The sequence below is a fragment of the Montipora capricornis genome, chromosome 13 (genome assembly GCF_036669925.1).
Source record: "Montipora capricornis isolate CH-2021 chromosome 13, ASM3666992v2, whole genome shotgun sequence".
Lineage (NCBI taxonomy): Eukaryota > Metazoa > Cnidaria > Anthozoa > Scleractinia > Acroporidae > Montipora > Montipora capricornis.
The window spans coordinates 27,074,953-27,089,952 of record NC_090895.1 but is presented as its reverse complement, the minus strand read 5'-3'; the positions used below and the strand labels follow the sequence as shown (position 1 = coordinate 27,089,952).

Below are 15,000 nucleotides of genomic sequence, written 5' to 3'. Positions count from 1 at the left end.
CACTTTTGCAAGACGCAATATTAGTCCCACGTTTGCCGTTTGCTTTAAACGTGAAACTAAGGGCGCGTTCGATTGACCCTATTCCGGAATAAGAATACGTGGAGTGATGATTTAAAACGGTATGTTCTGGCGTTTCCAAACAACAAGGACAATAAAGATATGTTTCAAATAACATTTTAGCAAGTGTTTGACAATTCTAATGTGAATCTCCGTCAAAACGAAGGATTTCTAACTCCTATTCCAGAACACGGTCAATCGAACGCGCCCTAAATCATTCTTATACCGTACGACAGGATATGCAGTATGATAAAAAGCAATGATTATGAGATACAAAAAGCAACTATACAATGCATAATGACCTTTAGAGTGGTATTTTTTAACATTAAAACAATAAATTCTATCATAGAGTGGTATATTGCTTCAATTGTATTTTCACCCGGTATATACATGAGCTTTCAAGTGTCTACCAACAACTTAAGTGACAAGACACTGGGTCTGTACAATGAGATGAGAACTTACCTTGAGTGTTGAAATAAACTGACTATCGGTAACAACATTCCCTGTGATCTCGATTTGATTAACATGGCGGAAAGCTATCATGTTGATGTTTTGAAGGTCCTTCTCTGTGACCTGTTAAAGAGAAGAAATGCACAAGAGGTAGCTGCCAATAATGCAAGGAAAAATGAAAGCTCTTATACTGCGAGCAGTCTCTCTTTTGCTCTAAATCGTTGAAACGAACGAACACTTCAAAACGGCTGAAACTGCGGGGCGGTAATACCGCAAGCGTTGGTAACTCATTAAACGTTCAACGTAAGCGCTCGCTATAACGATTCTAGAACAAAAAGAGAGACTGCTCGTAGTCTAGAAAGCTCTTGGATGTCTTGAGCAACCAATGTCGACACAATTGCACATTAATGCTACTTCGGTTGGTTTGCTTTAAAGTTCATTTCTTTCTCCACAATTTGGTTAAAGATACGAGCAAACGAAATTTGAGCATCGTAGGCAAGAACTCTCTCTATCATTCCGTTTCCCTGCCTGGCTGACTATCTCGATCGTCCATACAAATCATGTTTGAGTTCCTTTACCTGTATGTCAATAAATGACGGAGAGGCGCGTTCAAGTTGTGGATTACCCTCTCCAGCCTTGACTCGAACTCTGTACATGCAGCCAGGCTGAAATGAAAAAGAAGACGAACCCGATCATCAACTGGAACACGGGCGCCACTGACTGAGCCGATAAACGAAAGTGAAACAGAGCGCGTGAGGAAATGTAGCGCCCCAGCTACACGATTTAACTTTGTTAAATTTTCAAGTCCAACATTGTTCTGATTTTCTGCGGGAAAAATGTGACTCTCATATACTGGTCTCCATCATACTAACATCTTTACCGTGACGTATCTAATAGTAAAAATGTTTTACAACTATCTCGTTAAAACGCAAAATGGTATAAGGAAGAGATCTCTTTTCCTCCTGCCCGTCCGCCACGCAAATGCAACAGAAAAGAGGCCTTTACCAAAATGGGCGTATAGGGCGTATGGGAGAGTACACTAAGACGGAAATCGCAAACCTCGTAAAATAAATTGTAGTTCCTACTCTAAATGGAGGCTGAGGCGTACTTGCAGATTGAGAGAACATACTGCCGGCATGGACCTTAAAGGGGCTAGGTCACGCTATTTTAGGTAATTTTGTTTAATTTTGTTAATTATGAGCTCTAAACGTCAAATTGGCAGAGCAAGAGTCTTTCATTTGCAAAATCACGGCAACATAACAACTGAGAATGATTTTCAAGTTTTGTAAATGACATTTTGATATAGACTGATATAAATTTGAAAAAAGGTGGGCCGACGTTTTTCAAATTTACCCAAATTCAATCCATTTCAATCCTCTCCAGTTTTGTCCATCCGTGTCCCTTCTTGGCTTCCTTGTGTTTTGTTAGAGTTCTTCTATAGTTTTGAACAGTTATTTTGATATTTTAGTTAATTCTATGACCATTCGATCAATGCTGAAATTGCCTAAAATTGCGTGGCCTATCTGGACAAATTGCGTGACCTAGCCCCTTTAATCACACGGCGGCCATGTTGAGTCTCGAGGGATTGAAAACTTTTGTTTTGCTCCACCGAACCTCGTTTCCAAACATTTCAACTCGAGGCTTAGGGCACGAAATCTGTTGTCTGTGGCCAATACGGCCACCGTGCGAATAAGGCCTATTTTAAACGAGAAACAAAATATCGAAAAAAGTCACTAACCTGAAGTCCACGAAGTCGATATTGTCCACCTTGATCCGAAACTGTTTCTTCTTGAAACGCTTCGCAGTTTCCAAACCCAACAGCCTGTTAAATGAATGCCAACTTAAACTTCAGATTTTATTAAAGGAAGGGATTTGGAAAAGACGGCGTGGGTTGACCAGTCGAGTTTTGAAAGGCAAAATGTCATAAACTTCAATGGCATTACATCATCTTTATTAGACTAAAGCATTGATCCAGCACATTAAATCCACGATGGGCATCCAGCAAGTCACGTATCGACTCGGACTTAATTTTACCAACCAATACCCCGTTCACACATGGTTAAGCGTGCTTTAACAGAGCTTAATTAATCAGGCTTTGGAATTTTGTGGCGTTCACACTAAGCGTGCGCACAACTTAACTTGTTTTAAACAGGTTTAAACTAAACCACTGCCCGGATAACATACAAAGGGAGCGTAACCAAGGACGACGACAACAACAACAACCGTTATTTGTACCGATATAACTATTTTTTTACAACAACTCAAACCAAAACAAAACATATTCATTACGAGCAAGCTGGAATAATCATAAGGGCCAAAAAGACCAGGCAGCCTGTCTTCTAAAATAATTGATAGAAGATAGTTTAACAGGTCAGTGCACGAGATATAACTATTTAACAATTGGACCCGTAGCCCTTGCGGGATACGGGTCAATAGCCCATGAGGCGAAGCTGAATTGGCAATTGACCCGTGGCCCTTGAGGGCGTAGGGTCTAATTGTTTTGGTATCGTCCAACTAGTCGGACAGACAGAGAAGGGCAATAATAAAGTTAGCAAAGCAAGTTAAAGAAATATTTAATTTGGAATTAAACGAAAGAAAGCGTCACGCTTTTCGCTACTCGAGGACTATTACTAATAGTCCTCTAGTTGCATAGCCAATCAAAATACAGGATTTGCATTAGTCCGCTAGTTGTGTGAAACTAAAAATAATTATTTGCAAGTAGTCAAAATACAGACAAATAAAAGAGACCAGCAGAGACACACAAAACACACACACACACACACGTAACTGAAACGTTATAGGAGCCCATTATCTAGAGCCTCCATCTTCCATATTAATCCTTCATGCGAGGAAGAGACCGTGTTGCAACGACAGAGGAGGCAGAGAAGAGGGGCCCTGGGAACGAGGTGTTCCTTCAATGGGATTCGAACCCATGACCCTGCAATTGCCCTCCACTTGTTCTACTAACCGGTCTTTCAAGACCGTTGGGAGCTGGACAATGGTCCACTTTTGATATATTAAAATTTAGTCCTAAACAAAAGACATCATCTTGAGGCTCTGGGGAATAAACTCATAAAAAGCTTCATATTTATTCCCCAGAGCCTTGAGATGACGCCTTTTGTTTAGGACTAAATTGTACTATATCGAAATTGGTCTATTTTATTCATACAACGTTGATACACAATATCCTCAGCGAAAGACTTGGAGCAATCATGATTGCAAAATGATTATAATAACGGGAAATACTATTTTTACATAACGTTGTGGCAGCCGTTGTTATCGTCATCGTCGGGAGCCCATTACCTGGAGCTTCCATCTGTATTGTACGCTTGAGACAACCCTTTCCCATATCTTTCAATTATTAGAACTACTATATTTTGACGTATGTGACTGAAAACATACGTGAAGTGGTTCACATACGTAGGGACGTAATAAATGGCTGACGATGGGTCTTTTATGATTGGCTATTGAGAAAACACCCACTAAAGCACCCCTGCGAGGTGCTTCTAAAAATAGAAAGATACGGAAAAGGGTTGACTCAGAGAGTTATTCTTCATTGTCAGTTTGCTCCAAATCAAGTATTATCCTTCATTTAGATTACTCTGTCCCAGGACTTGAGGTAACAGATAAAAATTGGAAGTAGTCCCTGGACAGGATTTGAACCCGGAGCACCCACTTTGAAGTTTGAAGGAACTATTTTTAACCACTTAGCCACTAAAGATCAACTGCCTGGTAAGTGTTTGGATTATTTACCAAAACTGATAAGATAAGATAAGATAAGATAAGATAAGATAAGATAAGATAAGATAAGATAAGATAAGATAAGATAAGATAAGATAAGATAAGATAAGATAAGATAAGATAAGATAAGATAAGATAAGATAAGATAAGATAAGATAAGATAAGATAAGATAAGATAAGATAAGATAAGATAAGATAAGATAAGATAAGATAAGATAAGATAAGGGGTGGTCTCCCAGTTCCCCGACCCAGAGGCTCATGATAAAAGTGTTTGACCAATATTAAATTATAGTTCTATTATGTATATATTTATTAATTAAACGTTCCCAGGTTCGAGTCCTGCGTGTCCAGATATTGTTCGGCTTTAAAAAAAAAGTTCATTTCCCATGATCGCCCTCAACCTTTCAGTGTCCAAAATGAATGATAATACTCCACTTGGAGCAAATTGACAATTAATAAGAATAATCCTTCAAATGAGTGAGAGACCAGGTTGGTCGTTAAGAAGAAGGAGAGACCCTGGAAACGGGGTTGGTTCAATTTTTCGGGCTCAGTCCTTTGCAGCTGCTTAACTTGCTGAACTAACTGCGATGATTTTTCCATCTTTCATTTCATTCTATTTCGCACTTCAAACACATGAAACTTCATATAATCTACAAGTCAACCCCACGATATTATGCATCAAATAGAAACTCGGAAAAATACGAGCCTGAGATAGGATCTCCGTGATCTAGTCGGATGCTCTAACCACTGAGCTACTGCAGACTCTGTGGTGAGCAATCTGAAATTTGACAATGTGATTGCGCGTTGCAGTTCATTTCACCCTTGCTCACCACAGAGTCTCCAGTAGCTAAGTGCTGGTTAAAGCATCCGACTAGCTCACGGAGGGTCCTGGGTTCAAATCCCATCTGGGGATCGGATTTTTCAGAGTTTCCATTTGATGCATAATTTCTTTCATGTAGTATTTCTCACATTACTCGTGTTACCCCAGTTTAGTTGGTCGATACAACCTCCCATTTCCCAGTGTCGCCTCTTTTTCAAACCGAGGCCAAGAAGTAAATTTTTCTTATCAAAATCGGTGCTTGGACTTGCGTCGAAAAACGCCAAACGAGACACTGAAATGACACAAATTATTTAAACCACAAACCTCAACTGCTACATCTTTTTCGGGTTCTCCATTGAGTGATGAAATTAACCCAAAACAGCTGAAAGAAAAGTACAAAAGATCCAGCCCCGTCTTCTTCTGCTAACTATGGTTACACGGGGAGTGGAGCGAGATTCTTATGGGGTATTTCCATGAGACCGGGACCAACTCAGAGCGGTACGAACTTGTACAAGTATGAAACTTTTGCAACCGTTTACATGAAACCGGGACGAAATGATATGTTTCGTCTAATAAATATACGGCTGACCCAAAAGCATACAGGCTTTATTTCTGGACCCGGTATGACATTTCTTGTCACTTATAAGGGAACGCTACGAACTCAAACCAATACGAGAATCTGTCGTCTCGGTTGGTGGACCGATCTGAGTTCATTTACAATGAACTGAGCTATGAAGAAATGTATGGTGGCCGATATGGCGAGATGAACTCATAAAAGCAAAGCAAAGCAAAGTAAAGTAAAGTAACCATATTTAACGTCGATAACTCGTAACAGTAATTCAACTGACAAACCTGAGGTCGACGGTGCGCTCATTTTACTCCCCCCTCTCCATCAGTGCTCCGTTTTACGGGCATTTAAAGCTACTTAGCTACACGGAAAGGAAAGAAGTGGAAACAAGGATGCGAAATCCGGGAATCGAACTCAGGACTTCTAGCACCAAGGCCGTGCACTAACCGACTGTGCCATCCTTGCTCTGGTCTGAGTTCATCCCGATCTCATGTAAATACCTCCTTAGTCTAGGCTTTGGCTTCTGATTGGCTAAGAAAGCGGCGCTACATTTTTCACGTACAGAAACCAAAACACTCTTTCGGGTTTTAAGGGTTGATGTCACAGACTGCTTTGAAAACAGCGATGCAAGTAATTGACCACTTTTGATATATTAAAATTCAGCTTGATAGTGAGGCTTAGAGGACAGACAAATTGAAAAGAAATGAATAAACATGTTCACCCAGTTTCCTTTGTTTGTGTCCTCTCGGCCTCGCTGCCAATCTGAATTTTAATAGACCGAAAGTGGTCTATTTGTAACGTCAACCCGATATCGAACCCATTCCCCTTCATAGCTCGGTTATCAATCACAACATGACCACTTTTCCAGTCTTTCAAAGGGACTTTAAAAAGTGAATTCTCAATCGAAAGGTTCTAAAAACTACAAAATATATTTGGGACCATTTCGGAGAATAAATAAAGTGGAAAAGTTTGTTGAGGTGATAGGCACTCAAAGACTTTTTTTTACCTGAATGCAACTCTCTTCCCTTTTACTTGCAGCGGAACTGTTAAACCTTCGCTCACATTTATCATCTATTGGGATAAAAAAGGAGGTATACATCAAGCATCGACAAACTTATAATACTAGCAATCTCAGGTGAAAAATGGTAGGCTTGATACCCACAAAAACTAGATTTAATCCTACTAAAACAGCAGACCAAAAGTACTTCCGACCACAGCCACTAAGCAGCAGAAATCGTTTTCAAATGAAGTCATTTTTAATACAAGTGTACGGTCGAGTTTCAAATGAAAAACGGCTTACTTTCTTTATTTCTTTTCTTTTCTTGGACTACCTTTCCTCCGAGAAACATTAAAAAAAGCCTCTTACGAAAACGCACTGGCATCATTGTCCTTGTAGCCTGCGAGCAGGCTCTCTCTCTCCCCCCAGTCCCTCGGAAGGCCTGCTCGCAGGCTATGGTCCTTGGGAAAATGTTTACGATCGCGTCAACGCCACCACAAGTCAAACTACTGAGCCACGCAATTAGCTTTCACAACAAATTATGACGAAAAATGAAAAAGAATCTGCCCTGTTCGCGGCAATTCCGTTATGGGACCCGTGGTCAGGCCAGGACTTCCCAAGCATAGCTTGATGAGCAGGCCGTATGGATAATTGCATACGTAAACAGTTTTTTTTATCGGGCTGCAAAATCGCAGCTTGTCTCGCAACTTCACACGACAAACAAAATTAGATCATCGTAGCAATGAATAAACACTCACACAGTAGTAAAAAACTCGGCAAAAAGACAAACCTGTGAAGCTGGCGAGAAAGTATATTCCTTTAACATCGGACGGAAAAAGTACTGTCCCGGGCCCTGAAGAACCAGAACACATAACGGTTCGTTCCACAAATACAACAAAATATTTCTTTAACAATCATTACATTAGTGCGCGTTGGATATGAGACGGCATATAAGCAATCTCACTATTCAACAAGCGCGAATGAAATAACTCCTTTATTAAATTTCAGCGAAATCTAAATGTTTAGATACTTTGAAATTTCGCTTCCCGTCGCAAATCCTGATCATAAGGTATAACAGCCAATCAGAAAGCTAGAAATTCGATATCCGTGGTTAAGAGTTTAAGAAATTTGCATACAGTAACTGAAGAACTTACCAAGTTTGCAAAAACCATGGTGCCAGTCTCAGAAGTGAAATTGTTGCTTCTGAACTGCCCAGCACTGAGAGATAACAGAACGGCTGACAAAGGCTGGTTACTTTCATCTGTCACCTGTACAGTCGGAAAAACCCTCCATTGTCACATATGAGTGAAGTTATTAATACAAATAAGACCTTGATAGTATTTATTGAGCTCTAGTTCTTACGGTTGTGTTGCATGACAAAATAAGGGACTGCTTCTCTCCCCTCTCACCTACGAGACTTGCGTGACCACCCATCTCCCTCAGAGGGAGGAGTAAAAGGCTTAATTCTTCATACCCTTGATATTTTCGTGATACCACGTCTTCACATACAGGTCTACACCACGACGTGATCACATGATAGAAAGGTAACCACGCCAATAGAATTACCCGAGTGTTAACATGGGACACAAGCTTTCTTATAGTGAATAGTGGCGTAGTTGGCGGTATTGTTGGCGCGAGAGGCAAATTAACGTGCGGCGAAGCCGCGCGGAGAATGGGGAACAGCGCCCCTCCCCATTCTCCCGCGGCTTATGCCTTTCCCGCCAGCTACGCAGGCTATGAATCAACCTCGTTCCCAGGGTCTCTCTTCTCTGCCTCCAACGACAATGGAGGCAGAGAAGAGAGACCCTGGTTGGCTATGAATAGGACAAATAACTCAGTAGAAGGGAAAAAAACAAACAACAAAACAAAAGCGATATTTTAGAATTTATACTTAATGGAAGGTGCTAAGAACTCGCGAAAAAGTAAACGTAATAACGAAAAAATCCAGGCTTGAGTTGCTGCTTAACTGTGATGATCTTGAAGTCATTTATTTCAACTTCCACAATTCAAATAAATGAATAATTTTATGCCAGTGTATTTTAACATTCGGTTTTAAAAAATGATCGCTTGAATATTGTAGTATTTCGAGTGTCAAGCCGTGCCAAATTTTACTGAAATGATAACTATGTAACAATGAAGCGAAAAAAATATTTTGCGATGACGTCCGCATCCTTCACGAAAGCTGCCTATTCTTTCATAAATGTCAAATTGATGCACTAAAAGATTTTAACTTCCCCAATAAAAAGGGCATTCTCGCAGACGTAATCACTAATTTTCGGTAATATCTGAATTTGTATTCGTACCAAGATCTCAATCTGTCCTAGTTTCTGAGCTTGAAAGTGTCCCTTCTTGTCAACCAAAGGAGTGATCACAAATCCAGCTTTACTTGCAGACTGCAAAAGATACAATTGACGGATTAAAACATTACTGAAATTAAATCCTAATGAAGATTTTTGCTCGACTAAACGTAAAATCGAGTCGTGACACACAACTCCAGACAGCAAGGCTTGACTTTTTACGAAGCTGGATTTGGCTTGCATCACAGACAGACCAATCCGTATGTTTGGAAACATATAAAGAGGTTTACGACAAGGTTTCGAGTTTTCAGTCCAGCTGCGCGGACGCAAATCTGGCCTCCTAAGTTTAAAGTGAGAAAGCTTTTATCAGGGGAGCGCTTGTTTTGAAGACTTGAAGGAAAGCTATAAATTCAAAATAAGCAAGAATCTATCGCGTCGTCATGTTATATAGTCTCTTTTACCGTAGTCTGTATTGGTAGGCGCTAGAAAGGGGACGGGAAAGGGGACGGGAAAGGGGACGAGCAAGGAGACGGGAAAGGGAAAAGCAAGCGCGCTTTCCCATTTCCATTCCCCTTTCTAGCGCCTGCCGCACGCAGGCTGCTTTTACCAGTGCTTTTCTCAAAAGCTTGAGGAAAGTATTGTCCCAAACATTTTCATAACCAGTCAATAAACCGTTTTAGTATAATAACATAAGTGATTATTGAAAATTCTCTAGCCTGATTGGTTGCACTTGAGGTAATTATTGCGCAATAATCACCTAAGCGGTTTTTTTCAAAATGGCCGCAAGACGTTTTGTCAAGATGGCAGACGAAGAAATTAATTATTTTAAATAAAATGCATATTTTTTAAATAATCACCTATGTAATTAGGCTCGGTGAATAAAAACAGAGACGTCACCTCGCCTTCGACGAATAATTGTTAAATAAGGTGTCATCATGCATTTAGACAGTGTGCGGTATAAGTTCCACGGAGTTTATCGTCCTTGACCCGGGAAGCTTGGAACAGCTTTAATTTATAATTATCAAAGCAAAGGAAGCTTTTGTCCTTCAAAAGTGTTGATCGCAGGGGAAGTTAAGCCGACGATCTCCCGCTCAGTAAACTGGCGTCTTTGTCCCGTATGGCAAAATAATGACTCCGAAATAAGGTCCCTTAATGCATCAATGGAATTAGTTTGGGGGCTTGACCAATCGAAAAAATAAAACTAAAGAAAATTTGGATCACTCACCAGAGAATACTCAATACCGCCATGAAGAGGCCCTACCCTGTAAATAAAAAAAATATCACCGGAAATTATTTGCAATGCCATCATGGAAGATAGAACTTATTTTTCGATATCTTCAAGCTTTGAAAAGAACACAAATGAAGCCGTTTTCTTGGGATTTTCTTTGTCCAAACCTGTTCCTAATGCAATTTATTAACAACAATTATTACGAAGAACACTGTGGTACTAAATTTTCAGTATGGGGATGAACCCTTCCTACTTAAACCATGCTTTTGCCAGCTACATCTTCTTTTTTTCTAATTCGTATTTATGTATATCCTTCCTCTCTTACGACGCTTGTAATTAATGTAATTAAACTGTACTTAACATACGGCCAACGCCAGCTTATATCCACATGACAGTGACTAACTCGAAAGCTCCTTGGCTACTTTGGTCACTGTACACTATTAATTATTGCCTCGACTTGCTAATTTCTGAGTACTTTTTTTCTGTAGTGATTGTACAGTGTCTTGTGTTTAGTTTTGTGGGAACAGTGTGCAATAAAAACTTGAAATTTGAACCTTCCAGTGTGACCATCCAAATGAAAGCTACTGACCATAACCTTCCTGTTTATTTTGCTAAGCAGGTGGTTTTATATTTTGGTAATTTCCTCAGAAAGCTAATACTCTCCTACTGATAATGATACCCTTATGCTTCATGATGTGATTCACACTTTCGAGAAAGGCAACAAAAGCCTCAGGTGCGACCATTTAAACGAAAGGTACTTAGCAGTATTTTCTTGTGAAGTCGTTTACTGGGCTGCACAAGGTGGTTGCAATACAAGTAGTTGTCTTTGTGAGTAAATTACTGATGTGTGACCATTCAAATGAATGCTCCTGACCAGGGACCGGTTGCTCAAAGCTTGGTAAGCGCTAACCACTGGTTGAGAGGTTTCAAAACTTATAACTTTCCATGGTATTTAACGCTGGTTAGCGCTAACCATGCTTCGAGCAACCCGGGCCAGAACCTTTCTTGGGTGCATTTACAATGTTGTTAAATGTGGTTCAAATCGATACGTCGGTGGATAAAATCCTTAAAAGTAAGACCATTCAGATGAAAGCCACTAAACAATAATCTCCTGCGGAGCTGTTTAATAGGTCGTATATCACAGTCTTTGGTCTGTGGATGTCCGCGTTGGGGTGTTTATTAGCGACCTTACACAACGACAACATCGACATGAACGAGTTCGCCAAGTTGCTTTTTATGATAGTCTTTCACTTGGAAAATCGTGTCATATCCGCAGTTGCAAAACATGACTTTCATTTAATGATATCATTCCTGCCTAAAGTTGAACCCCTGGCATACTACTTGCCTGTATTTTCCTTGATCATCAGTTTGCACCTTGATCTCATCCGTCGGTTGTTTCCCAGCTGACGTGATAACAATTTCCACGCCACTCAAGGGTGGGGTGACTTGTCCTTCCAGGAACACACCCTGCCTTCCTTCAAACTCGACCCAAGAAGCTGGACAGTCATCTAACACAAACAATGCCCAGATATACACAGTTTTTTCATATTAAGAAGAATGAATACAGCCAGTGCTTTATGAAGGCAAGTGAACTTAGCGAGGAATCATTCCAAACAAACGAAGCCTGTGAAGCGCCCTTTTGCCATTGAGTCTAAATTTTAACTATCTGCTTAGGACAACACGGTTAGCGTTACCAATAGGATTATTTTCAGGTCAGCTTTGGTTAGCATAAGCGTTTATGCTTACTTAAGGAGAAGCCTTAAGCTTTGGAAGCATTGTTTTCATCCTGCTTCCAAAAGCAGAGTGAACGGAGTATACACAATGCGATTCACTTGAAGGGCATACAAAAACCATGAATTCTTTGGGATTCCTTTTGGCGCAAAAACAGCACGCGTTTTGCTGAACATCTGCAACGTCATATCTAGGCCATTCCGTGTACACCCCAGATCACCACACCAAAATCCGTCCGTTTTTGGAAAACACCCTTTTTGTGCAAACCCTTATTAAGCTATTCTGTTAATCCTAAACTAAACTGATAGGAATGAACCAAATAGTTCCATTAAGGACGGTACCTACTGTTGTTATTGCGCATACGTTCTGCGCATCTCGAGATACTCGGATTTCCTATCGATGGTGCTTACTAATGCAGGGATATTTTTGCGCGGTTTAAAACTATCTGGAGAAAGTAGATCTTAGCAAGTACTAGTCTTGGTATCCAAAAAGGAAATTGGGGGTAACCATGCATTTTTGAGAGATAATTAAGCTTCAATTTGAGAAAGAACGCCATATATTGCTTTGTATTATAAAGCTTTTTGCAAATATTATTCATGAATTATCTTTGCAAAATGTGTGGTTACCCCCAGTTTTCTATTTGGATCTCAGTAACACTTGTTAAGATCTACATTTCTTGCCTGTGCATAATCATAAACCCGGGCGAAAATATCTTTAAATTAGTAGACACCGTCCTTAATGAATTATCTTTGCAAAATGTTTGGTTACCACCAGTTTTCTTTTTGGATCTCAGTAACACTTACTAAGATCTACATTTTTTGCATAATCATAAACCGGGGCAAAAATATCTTTGAATCTTTGATCCACACCAAAATCCTTCCATTTTCGGAAAACACCCTTTTTTTTAAAATCCTAAACCAAACTGCTAGGAATGAACCAAATAGTCCCATTAAGCTATTTACCAGTGACTGTCACAACTCTACTTGCAGGGTAAAAAAGAAGCACAGATGACACTGGAGTGACTTCAAACTCTTCGCCTCGCCTGAGCACAGAGAAAAAACAAAGGCCATTGTGAGACTGAATACACAACCTTGCCTATAAAAAGTCGGCGTTTTATCCTGCCTGTTTCCAAGGGAAACTTTCTTGACCAAGTAAAGGAGATTGCACATGGGTGAAGTTTGGCGTGTGGTATACTACATGTATGTTAACATATGGTGTTGTTTATTATGTGTGGTTAAATGTGGGCTCGCATGATCTTCTTCCCACGGTTTGGCTATGGGGTTTGATTTACTTCCAGAATGCGGTTACACAGCAATAAATCTGATTGGCATGGTTGCCACAGTGATATTGGTGTTATTCGAAAGTAGTTGTAGAGGTTTTCTTTAAGTATGAAAATTCTAAGGGAATATTACTCAGTCAACAGTTATTATAAATCTAAGTACTGTAAAAGAAGCACTCTGTACATTAGAAATAGTCTCTTTGACTTCTCCTAATGCAATGAATTTGTGATGGATGGAATCAGCAACTGTGACAAAGACAGACAGAACAAAACACTTTTATGCACACACCTTCCCCAGAGTGAAAAGTTGTAAATTAACTCCTTGTTAGAATCTTTAACCTCAGTATTGTTTACATCAGCTGCTAATGCATTGTTGTCTTGTAGCTTTAAAGGCCCGATGGAGCTCATCTCGTTGGACTTCAATGACCTTGTGATGATAAAGCAAGGTGTTATCAGCTTCGGTCAACAAAAATATGCAGCAGAATGTGGCTAAACTGAAACATACTTGTTCATGTGCATGCACACATTAAAACGAGCTCAACAACCGTGTCCAAATGCAAACTGTATAAATGTATACAACTTACTCCACGGCCACGATCTTAGTATTCTTTTGTTTGTTTGCAAATTAATCCTTGGTTGCCTCGTTCAAGGTTAAATATACAATTAGGTTCTTCTTATACAATTGGGTATCAAGTATGTATTTCTTTATAGAATTGAAGTCTCAGGAGAGTGGCCTATCAATGAAAGCACTTGAACAGAAGTGACCACTTTTTTTTAAACTTTGGATACACATCTCATGTAGTATTGATGTCAGTCATCATCAAAAAGAGAAACAAACTGCTGTTTGAAAACGTTTGCATAGATGGGCACATCCTGCATGACCTATTACCGCCCAAAAGGACATGCCTTCTTCGTAAAAGAGATCATAACTATTCACATCAAAGAGTTAGTACAGAGTGATACAATCATCCATTAATTTGTAAATGGGTGCTTATTCTCTGCACCACATTAATATATTATTGCTATTGAATGAATCCTATTATTTACCGGTATATTATGCTTTATTTTTATACAATTGTGAAGGTTTTACATTAATTTGTTTAAATCTCCTAATAAAAACCACTATTATTAGTATTATTAATGTTTCGCACAACTTTCACAGTGCTGTTTGCACTCCTTTTATAGCACATCACACAAATTCAAAATTATAATTATTCAAGGAATATGCCATTACAATACAAACACACCTGATGTTGACCTTAATATCATCTGTTTTTGTTACAGTTTTAACAGCCCCAGAGAGCAAATGCTTGATGGCTGTTAATGTCAGGACGGTTGGTGCTGAGCTACAAATGAACATGAAAACAAGTAATATCAGTAACTCACATTGCGCGCATATGAGAAAAGAAAACCTTGGTGTTTCAGTGGCAGTTCATTGACTGTGAGGGACTTACAGCAACATTTGCAAGACACCGTTTTAAACTTACGTATTGTAGATGAACACATTTTGATCAAACTGATGGCACGATTGAGGCATCAGGTTGTAAACCCCTGAGAAGTAAGGTCACCAGTTAAAGAGAGCACATTAACATGAATATGAGCTTAAAACATTGGTTCAAAGAGATAAAAGATAATATACAAATGTAGAGTATATTCAAACAGAGATCAGTTACAATGAAACCAAACAAACAAACAAACAAAACTTGCTCTGCAGATCACCCTTTAAAGTGCCCCTGTGATCAAAAAAACCACTTCCTTTTTCCCTTCAGATTTTGAAAGTGTGTTTGCTTAACACCTGACTGGCAAAATTTTGAGCTTTTATTTTTATCCAA

The 15,000-nt window shown here is 39.5% G+C and overlaps 1 protein-coding gene across 1 annotated transcript in view; it reads right to left on the bottom strand.

The window, feature by feature from the left end:
- LOC138030265 (BOS complex subunit NOMO3-like) overlaps positions 1–15,000 on the bottom strand; it is a 52,556-nt gene that overhangs the window by 4,486 nt on the left and 33,070 nt on the right. The window contains exons 22-35 of the mRNA XM_068878165.1: positions 14,656–14,719; positions 14,416–14,514; positions 13,458–13,595; positions 12,852–12,931; positions 11,504–11,666; positions 10,156–10,192; positions 8,937–9,026; positions 7,788–7,901; positions 7,424–7,486; positions 6,643–6,707; positions 5,393–5,450; positions 2,246–2,329; positions 1,086–1,172; positions 520–630 (exon numbers count right to left, since the gene is read on the bottom strand). Of these exons, the coding sequence (XP_068734266.1) occupies positions 520–630; positions 1,086–1,172; positions 2,246–2,329; positions 5,393–5,450; positions 6,643–6,707; positions 7,424–7,486; positions 7,788–7,901; positions 8,937–9,026; positions 10,156–10,192; positions 11,504–11,666; positions 12,852–12,931; positions 13,458–13,595; positions 14,416–14,514; positions 14,656–14,719 (1,253 nt within the window). The remainder of the gene's footprint in view (positions 1–519; positions 631–1,085; positions 1,173–2,245; positions 2,330–5,392; positions 5,451–6,642; positions 6,708–7,423; positions 7,487–7,787; positions 7,902–8,936; positions 9,027–10,155; positions 10,193–11,503; positions 11,667–12,851; positions 12,932–13,457; positions 13,596–14,415; positions 14,515–14,655; positions 14,720–15,000) is intronic.